This window comes from Apis laboriosa, unplaced genomic scaffold (assembly GCF_014066325.1).
Source record: "Apis laboriosa isolate Shangri-la unplaced genomic scaffold, ASM1406632v1 scaffold18_cov149, whole genome shotgun sequence".
Taxonomy (NCBI): Eukaryota; Metazoa; Arthropoda; class Insecta; order Hymenoptera; family Apidae; genus Apis; species Apis laboriosa.
The window spans coordinates 1,502,258-1,512,589 of record NW_025222233.1 but is presented as its reverse complement, the minus strand read 5'-3'; the positions used below and the strand labels follow the sequence as shown (position 1 = coordinate 1,512,589).

At 39.8% G+C, this 10,332-nt stretch overlaps 1 protein-coding gene across 1 annotated transcript in view; it reads right to left on the bottom strand.

The window, feature by feature from the left end:
• Positions 1–1,159: 1,159 nt before the first annotated feature.
• The window catches only part of LOC122712005 (transcriptional coactivator YAP1), a 14,801-nt gene continuing 5,628 nt past the window's right edge, over positions 1,160–10,332 (bottom strand). Inside the window, exons 2-6 of the mRNA XM_043931278.1 lie at positions 6,088–6,311; positions 5,775–5,965; positions 5,520–5,706; positions 5,278–5,363; positions 1,160–5,189 (exon numbers count right to left, since the gene is read on the bottom strand). Of these exons, the coding sequence (XP_043787213.1) occupies positions 5,094–5,189; positions 5,278–5,363; positions 5,520–5,706; positions 5,775–5,965; positions 6,088–6,311 (784 nt within the window). The 3' untranslated portion in view covers positions 1,160–5,093. The remainder of the gene's footprint in view (positions 5,190–5,277; positions 5,364–5,519; positions 5,707–5,774; positions 5,966–6,087; positions 6,312–10,332) is intronic.

Here is a 10,332-nt window from a genome sequence, read left to right as displayed (position 1 = left end):
AAGAAAGGGTTGAAAAAGGCCAGGTATCCACTCGCTAATCTTCGTCCGGCCCACGCCGCCGTTTTTTTCACCGCACTATTTCGACAGGGGATCATCATTTTTTGTTCACCGTTCGACACAAATTTGACAAAACCAGTTTTTTTTCTTTTTTCTTTCTTTCTTTTTTTCTTTTTTTTTTTTTTTTTTTTTGTGAAAAAACAAACTCTGAAACCAAAAATTCTGGTTGTTCCGTTAGAAAATCTATAAGAAGAGATACAAAGATTCTCCATCTATATAGGAATAGTAATAATAGTAATATATATATATATATGTGTATGTGTGTATTAATATTCGTTTATTAAAAGTATCTTTTCATCATGGATGAATATCTTATTCTTTAATTGGTACGCGCAAGGAAACGACTCTATCGACACTGTTCGGAATAATCCTGGCTTTGTTAAGTATCGAGGGAAACGAGGGAGGAATACATAAATAGGGAACGGCGTTTCGAATGATCGAACGCATTTGGAAGAATCCATAAAAATACTCGTGGAGCGTGCGGGACGTCATGGGGTTCGTGGCCACCCTCGCAAACTGCCGTCTTTCCTTCCTTCCCCATCGCCGTTCAAACCCACCCCTTGCCAAATCAGAAATCTGCCGCTTCCATCTCGTCCCAGAAGCGATGGCTGATGCCTACGATGCCGAGTTATATATCCGTGGAAAAAGAACACGGGCATTACACCCGCTTCTCTCCAGTTTTTCGTCGATCGATCATTTCGGCTGCGAAACGAGGCGGCCGCCTCGATGACTAACAACAATGGCGAGCCGAGAGAGCGCAAGGACGGGCTTAGAGGGAAAAAATGAGAGACTTGGATGCCTCCGCAATTTGCGTGGGACTACGCGTGGTAAATGGGACATACCTATCGAGATTGACTACGTCCGTATATGGTAGGCAGTTACGTCATATGGCGAAGGAATAACGTGGGATTCGACCCCTTTCGAGATTTGAATTTTTCCTTTAGAAACGAATACATACGACGACGCGATATTTCTCAAATGTGAGAAACGCGAGAAACATGTTTGCTTTGGAGCTTGGGTAATCTTGAAAGGATGTAAAAAAAAAAAAAAAAAAAAAGAGAGAGAAATCATCGAGAAATTAGAGGTAATGAATGAACATCGATTGTCAGTACGTAAGTAAACAATATATTTATCATTATCGTTATTACTAAGGCACTTGTTACCGATATAAAAATGTATACGTCACAAATTATTGCCAATGAGCATATTTAAATACTGATATTAAACAACTAATTGCTTCTCGTAGTAGTATGTATAATCTCAGATATTATGGATGCGTCACCCACGGGGAGTTTCAAGATTTGTTTTCGGTTATTTTCTGTTTTCGGTTATTCGATTGTTATATAACAAACGATTTTTCCATTATCGTGAAATAACACATAATTTTCTTTTTCCTTTTTTTTTTTTTCCTTGAGTTAAAATTGAAAGGCACTTTGCAAGAGGTATCTCCACCTCCACGCGATGCTCCCCCGCCCCTGAACGTAACAACTAAAAATTGAGTTTAGACTAAAAGCAAGATACGGTATGGTAATATTAATATTATCGTTAACTAGCAATAAAAATAATACATTAAATGTATCTGACCTGACACGCCTGGAAGCTATCGCATCGAGAGTAATGCATATATCATGTAATACGCATAGATTACATGATCCTCGTTAACGATGGTAACTTTCCTGGATCGCGTTCACGAGAAAAAAAAAAAAAAAAAAAAAAAAAAAAAAAAAAAAAAAAAAAGAAGAAGAAATAGATCTTCGCGTATAAAATTCGCATTACAATCGGATATATAATAACCATTATAACAGAAAACATAGTAGACATCGTAGATTAAAGTAATAAATTTTTGTGCTTCTTAAAAAATAATCATAATATATGTACAAATGCATACTACTTAATTAAACTGTTTCAATTGTTTTGATATAAATTTTCTTAAGCTAAACAGTGCCTTCGTTTATGTAATCGTTTAATATTCGTCTAAGTATAACAATAATAATAATAATAATAATTTTTGCACAGAAATCTTCGTCGATAAAAGAGATTAATAATAAAATATTTTCGCTCTATAATGATTATTATTAGACAGATGACGTAATAAGCATCATCAATCAGGTCTACTGTGTTTTATGTTTGCTACACGTTTGCTACTATACATAGCGATCGCTTTCCAAGTTTCAGTCGAATAATACAGATAGTAACACAAATATCGAATGAATATTACATGATCGTTTTATTACTTCATTAAAAAATAAAAAGAGGTCGAATACTCGCGCTACTCGCACGGCTAGTAGAAAGATGAAACCAGGCGTGCGAATAACTACAAAAGAAAAAAAATCTAATTTGCATCTCCGAAACTTTTCCTTACTACGGGAAAAGGCAGGAGAGCTTTACAATTCCGATTGTTTCTCTCGTTTTTTTTTTTCCGATTTTTTTTTTCTTTCTTTCTTTCTTTCTTTCTTTTTTTTCTAATTTCTTAATGAAACATTACATGATCTTCGATGGACACAATCGCGGTTGGCAGACGTAACTGCGACGATTCAATAACAATGAATATATTCCATGATCAACAAGGAAAGTTTAACAAGATAATATTTTGATTATTCGAGAAAAATGAAATTGTTTTTCTCCCTTTTCTTTCTTTCTTTCTTTTTTTTTTTTTTTTTTTTTTTTTTTTTTTTTTTTTTCTTTCTTTTTAACTACTGAAATAAAAACATAAAATATGGAATAAATCAGTCGGATAAAATTCGATGATTGCGTGATCGTTATCACTGGGGTACGGAACTTATCAACGTTATCGCCGCATTATTTCGGACTAACAATAGAAAGTTACGTCAACCTCCGTTTCCTCTGTTCTTTATTTTTTTCTTTTTTTTCTTCTTTTTTTCTTTTTTTTTCTTTTTTTTTTTTTCTTTTTTTAATGATGTATGTATTACACTTAAGCTGCCATGTAACTAAATATACGTGTACGCACGTTGTCTCCTCTTTACCGTGTCGCTTTGATTATTCGGTAATAACCATTACTACAGGTTGTTTCGCGAGAAACGTAGACAAAGTACAAGATTAACGGCCTCTTTTTTTTTTTTTTCTTTCTTTCTTTCTTTCTTTCGACGTTCTTACTCCCAAAAGCATAGGGAAGGAAGAACGGGAAAAATCCTTAAGGCTAAAAGATATTTAAAGATAATCTATAAATATCATATACTCTCCTTTTGTAATCTCCATTATATAACTGTATGTAGTATAAAACGTAAGAGAATTTTACAATCTAACAGTGATTTCAAAATACCAATAACTGCAATTCGTAACAAGTATAGACTTTATATATAAAAAAAATATATATATATTCATTTTGTGTTCCCCTCTTCAAAGTATTTAAAAGGGTCTAAAAACGTGTTTGTCTATTTTAACAATTACCACATGTTCATTCATAAACATCTCGTATGGACGGTTATTGCTTTAAAAAATGACGATCAGTATCGTCGTTCTAATCGATTGCAATGAAAAGGCACTTCGTTTAAGCATATCGCTTGTAAAATAGTCTGAGCATTATCGACACTCGATTGTAGTGTATATGTATGTGTATATATATACCGTGTATATACATATGCTTATACGTACGTATATATATATACATATACTTACATTTGACACACGATTCGAAGAAATCTGTTTCGAACCTGAATCATACACGTAACACGATTTACTCCATATGTCAACTTCAAAGTATAGACAAGTGTGTCCGTGTGTTAAAAATGCTTCGATACTTTTAGACGCTGCCGTTGCTTCCGTAAATATTGTATAAAGATCACCGCTACATGAATATTCGAATAAAAATATCGAACATCATACCCTCTTCCCTCTCTTTTTTCCTTTATCTTCCCTCTACACATTTTCATAATAATTGCACTTATTTCTCATTTCGTTTCACGATCTTTCAACGTACGTTGAAATTCCGTGAACACATCAGGTATGATGTTTTTTTTCTTTTCTTTTCCTTCTTTTAAATTTAAATCACACGCGAGATCGATGATCCTAAAAAAAAAAAAAAAAAAAAAAAAAAAAAAAAAAAAAAAAAAAAAATCTGATATGTCATGATATCAGATTTTTGTTGTAAACCAACGTGATATAAATATAATTAAACAACAATTTACTTGTCTACTCCATACTATCGGGAAGTATATCGAGCTTTTTTTCTTCCATTACGCTCTCCCTTCGTTAACCCGAGCGGTACGCACATTAAATATTTATTACCCATAATATTCAGTCCTTTCTCTTGCTCCCTAACGTACAATATATGCTTTAGTATAGAAATACAAACTTATATACAAAATGTTGGGGACAAACGCACTCATACACGCATACAAACATACGAACACTCAAATACTCTAATAACAAGAGAGAAAGAGAAAGGATCCGAATACGTTCTTCATTTACATACAAGATGTCCTAAAAATCTCGAAATACAATATCAAAGATCGTATTCTTTATTCGATTCCAACAGGTGGCAAAAAAAGATGAAGATAAACTTAGCTCCACCAGAAGCCTCATATATGATAAATACGGCCTGCTCAACATTCTCAAAAATTTTCTTCAGGAAGACTCGACAAGCTTGCCATGAACACTAGACTTTAAGGCTTCGAATTTTTCATCATTTTTTACCATCTTTTGTTGTTCGACAAACAATGTCAAATAACAAGAAATTCACGGTATAGAATTCAATAAAAAGTACGATCATCCGCATGATTGTCAACATTTCTAGGGCACCCTGCGAATGTTGCTGTATACACGTTCGTATATACGTTGAGCATAACGCGTCGTAATTAAGGCTCCATTTCTACTTAAACTTTAAATTTTTCTCTCGTTCACGTGCGTTTTTTTTTTTTTTTTTTTATGGAATAGTCGTTACTTTATTGGTAAGATCCTCTAGAATCGTTCCATTCAGTTTAGACGTATTGAAATTGCAATTTTTTTTTTTTTTTTTTTTTTGTAACGAATCAATTTCATAAATCGCTTGCCTGTCATAGACAATTCCCTCCTCCATACTACAGCCACGTCAGCACGTTTTCAGGTTTTGTCGTATTAGGGTTTATCAACGATTGCACATCGTCCAAAATATCGCTACTAAAATCTTCGCTCAGCTAAAAACAAAGTTTACAAAAAAAAAAAAGATTACGAAACACTCTATATAATTACTTTTAAATATACCGATTCAATTCCAATAGGTACCTGTAACGATGGAACAAGATCATCGGTCGAATCGATATTATCGCTCAGAGTAGAAAGATCCGGGGTCTCCATGGGTGCGCCGCCATCTGTTAAAAAGAAAAAAAACAAAAGAAGGCTTTTAACACTGATACATAAAATAAACCGAAATTGCGAAACGAATCGAAAGTTTATGGAAAAATGTTTAAACCAATTATCCTTATCATTATACTACGTACGATGCTAAATATGAAACATTATCTTACCGCTTGTGCCATCCATATTATCGTCGATATTTGCAAGAAAATCTTCCGGTGTGTGAGGAAGAGAATAAGCAGAGCCAAGGCCCAGACCACTGTCCGCGCTTTCCTGACGTGCGTGTTGCTCGTTGATTCCCGATAAAAATGGATCCATGGCGGCATCGGTGGTGCTCTGTCGAAGCATTAGCTCTTGCTACAGGTGAAAAATATCGGCGCGTTAATATCGGAAACAGTAGCGATCGAACACACTCGTGTAATTACCTGACGTATAATTTCCTGTTGCCGTTGTTTGAGACGCTCGCGTTCCATTTGTAGCGACTGGAGGCGAAGTTTCTGTTGACACGCTTGCAATGTTTGATTATTCTGAATACCACCACCTGTAGGTTGTTGCTGTTGAAGCCAATTTTGCGGTAACATTGCACCTGAGGTTGGAGCCCTTTGGAGATGAGTAGCTGAAATATGACGATAATTATTCGTTCGATCGAATATCCGAATAAAAATTATCCAAGACGAGGGAGGAAAGGAAGTGAAGCAAAGATTCTATCGGTAACAACCTACGCGATCAGAAACTTACGGATTCTTGGATCGAACCACGAAGTGGTGCGTGTCTGATGATTAATGAAATAGATTTCTCCTTCGGGAGTACGCGCTTGTTCCCATCCGTCGGGCAACGGACCTAGAGAATTGGTAGCGGCGGTCGAGGATTTTCCATTGTCGACGGCTGCGGCCACAGCCGCCACGTTCGCTGCCGCCGCTGTTTTTCGTGGATCTTCCCATGTCGTGGTTCGCGTCAGGTGGCTGGAAAATAAAATTATAACACATTTAGACGTGGTGCTATTTTGTACGTATAGCGTGGCTCCGTGCAGAAACTGAATACGCCACGGCACGTACAGTTATCCACATATAGTAGGCGCATTCTAAAAATAGTTCCATTCAAAAGACGACGCGAAGGAGTAACAGCAGGCGCCTAGCGGTAGTTAGCACACGAGTTTTAACGTCTCGAATAAAATGTATTTCACGAAATTTTTCCTCTTTGAATGGAGGCCGGCGCGCTTTATCCCCGAAAATCTCCCGAAGAGATTTCCCTCCTTCGTCGATTCGTCGTAAATCGGGGGTAAATAGTTCTCGAAGAATCGAGAAAGAAAGGGAAAAAAACCACATTCGAAATGTGGTCGCGTTCGAAGACATCGTATCGTATTTTAAAGCTGTTTCGCGGAAACAGAAACGGCGGGCTAGACTGTGTACCGTGTTTCTGCGTACGTAATGAACCTGAACCGTTCCATTTTCAGAAGTTACCGCGCACAATTTCCCTCCTATACGGGGGGAAAACGGGTGGGTCCTTGAAAACGTGACTCGCACCCGGTCGAATTAATTTCTTCTTCTTCTTGCGTACACTGGGAAGAGGATCGTGGTTAATTAAATCGCGAAGCATAGCGGCTGGTTAGGTGACGGGGGCGAGGATGCGGAGCCACGTCGTTTAGTTCGAAACGACTTTAGTTGCACGAAAACACTACGCGTCTCTCGGTCGACAAAAATAGCGGCTAATGGCTGTGATTTGCCGATCCCGTCGTCTTCCCTCTATCTAACGTATTTACCTTACTCACGTGTCATTTTTCAACCGGGAGGAAGTGGAAAACGCTATACCGTCCACCACCGTTTCTTATTTACCTTCGTGAAACGAATACCTTTGCGAACCAGCCTACCTTGCCTGACTCCAAAGAAATTTTAGACAACGGACGAACATGCGCCACGCTTAATACGACACCCGTGTGCTCCAACATCGAAATTTTCCGACCGAACGACGATGTATCACCTATATATATATCTATCCGATCCGATTCATCTTGCGTGGCAAATTTTTCACGTTCGACGTAAGCAACATTTTCGAATAATAATAATAATTCCCGAAATTCGTTCTCTAAGTTTGTAACTGATCGCGAGAGGGAGAGAGGGCCACGAGTTCCCCGAACAATTCACACGTTTCTTGAATCGCCTCACGGGACGGCAAAAGACTCGGGCTTCTCTTAATATTTTGGCAAAAGTGTCACCCCGTTTGCATTCCATGCACGATGACTTAATGCGTTTCGTTTAAACGATCAACGAGGGACATAAACAAGTTGTTTAAATCGGCACCGGTATCGTGCACACTGGTTCGCGGTATTTTCGAGCGAGAAACAAATCTTCTTACACGGTTAATAATACCCGCGGAACAGAACTACGTTTGACGTAATTTTAACATTAAGAGCATTATCCAATCGGGGATATATCTGATCGACCGTGTTAAGCTGCATCTCGTTTCCCGAGATCCAGCCATCGAACACCAGCCCGCGGGATAAGAAGAATGAAAGGAGAGAAGAGAGAGAGAGAAAAAAAAAAAAAAAACTATCGATCCCTCGATCTCTTTAAACAACCGATACCTCCTCCTCCTCCTCCCCCTTCAACGATTCATTCGTCGATCGTGATTAAGAAAATTCTTATATTTCCTCTTCTCCATCTTCGAAGAGAATAATTATAATTATCACTTTTTCTTCGTACGATGTTCGAGGATGACGCCTTTCTTTACCGCCGTCCCCCACTCCGACTCATCCGTCCCGTGATCGACTCGAGAGAAGCACACCTTTCCCCCGTTGGTTGGAAAAATAACAGGAAAATCGGCTATGCGAGGGGAGGGGAGGGCGGAGAGAAATAAATTGAAAATCTATCTCCGGGATGCGTGATCGGTGGCATAGCAGAATACAGAGCGGCGGTGTGTTCCAAAAGCTACATGTCGCGGGTCTCTCCGGGAGCGGTTGGATTCGTTCCAAGAGAGTTCGAAGTAGGGAAGGAGAAAGAGAGAGGGAAGGAGGGAGGGAGGGCGGAGGAGGAGGGAGGGAGGAAGGGAGGGAGAGAGGGCTAGGTGGAGAGAGGCAAGGATAGAGAAGGGAAAGAAGCGAGAAGAGGAAAAGAGGGAGAGGTAAGCAAGCAGGCAGGCAAGCAAGCAAGCAAGCAAGCAAGCAAGCAAGCAAGCAAGCGAGCGAGCAGGCAGGCTAGCAGGCGAACAGGCAACCAGGCAGCCAGGCAGGCAGCTCGAGAGCATTGGAGAATTACAAGAGGGTTTCTGTGTGGCGCACAGCATACGGACTACGATGTATTTTTACTCCGGACATCACGGCGCCGGACAACTCGTAAATAGACACTCTCGCACCGACGCTCTCTTTCGCTTGCCTGCTCTTCTCTCCCGTCGTCGTCTTCGTCGTCGTCTTGGTCGTCGTCTTGGTCGTTGTCGTGGTCGTCGTCTTGGTCGCCGTCGTGCGGTTCGCGTTGCCTCCCTCTTACACCTCCCCCCTCCCCTTCGAAAAACCTATCTGAGAGAGAGAGAGAAAGAGAGAGAGAGAGACGACGACGACGACAACCGATCTCCTAGCTCCTCGATTTTATCATCGAAACGACCTCCAAACGCGCCCTTTTAATGGCCTGTGAGAACGAATAAGCGCCACGAGATATATGTGTATACGTTTCCCTTTATTCTCTTCTTTCTTTCTAGAGCATCAGATTCTCCCGGCTCGAAAATCGGGCGACAAAATAGGAGGATATAATATTCCTTGTTTTCAAAATTCGATGGAGAGCATTAAACGGTCGATGCTAGATACAGTATACGAGAAAGCGAAGGCATCTTTGAATGAACAGAGCTACGAGCGTCAGAGACACGACGCGCAGCGTATCAATTGAGAATCTTCGCTTCGGGAGAGTATAAATTAAACGTAGCGCGCGAAACATCGCCGTCGCACCGTGCAGCAGAAACACGAATAAATACGAGTAGCGATATTTACCGGCCAATTAACGCGGTGTAAATGATAATTAACGAAACTACCTGGAAACGCGAAAAATTTCGCCGTTATCTAAATCGGAAACACATCTCTTTATCCGAAAGAAATCTACAAATAAATATCACATGATGATTAAACATTAAAACTATAGACCTTTGTCCACGAACGCAGAAATTATGAGATATCGAATGTATCGTAAAAAAAAAAAAAAAAAGATGATTCCTTTGACGACTTTGATTCGAGTTGTTTGATATCTATCTTAAGTTCAAGAGAAATCGGGGGGAAAAAAAAAAAAAGAAAAAATATAAAGCGACTCTTATGTACGTTCGAAAGGCGATGGAAGAAAAATAGGAATCGGTGATCGTTAATCGAAGGAAACGGCGAGAGCAAGGAGGAGGACACCACGGTTCGCCTTGAACTTTCGATACATTCGAGGTATTCCCGGAGATTTGTCCTCCTATCCGGCGTTCGCGACTCGAGATTCTCTCGTCTACAGGTGTGTCGGGGTCTTTAGCCTCCCGAGAGTGGGCCGAGTAAAAAGCCCGAGATCCTTATGCGAGAATACGCCTTAACGTTTATAACACGTTTGCGGAAAAGAGCACGACCTACTCCCTCCGTTCGGCCGTATAAAACGCCGATTACTATAAACGCGGCATAATACGTACGATGCAACTGTTACGCTCGCGTCCGCGCGCACGCACTCACACGCGCGTCCAAGTAAATGTTACACGGTACGTCGTAATACAAATAGATCGAACGTGACGCGCGCGTAAAATAAAGTCTGCCGTGTGTCGTTTATCTCGCGTTTTTAGTTCTCCTCGCGTCACGAATGTGTTATTTATCGTTCCGTACCTTTCGCTTATCGAGAGGAACGTCTTTCGAGACGCGGCACGCCAAACGAGAAACGGATTATTCCCGTTCGACACGGTGCGGAAACGTGGTCGTTTCACGAGCAATCACCGCATAGTTTCTTCTCGAATTTCTCGAATAGCCTTTCGTCTCTTTCTCTTTTT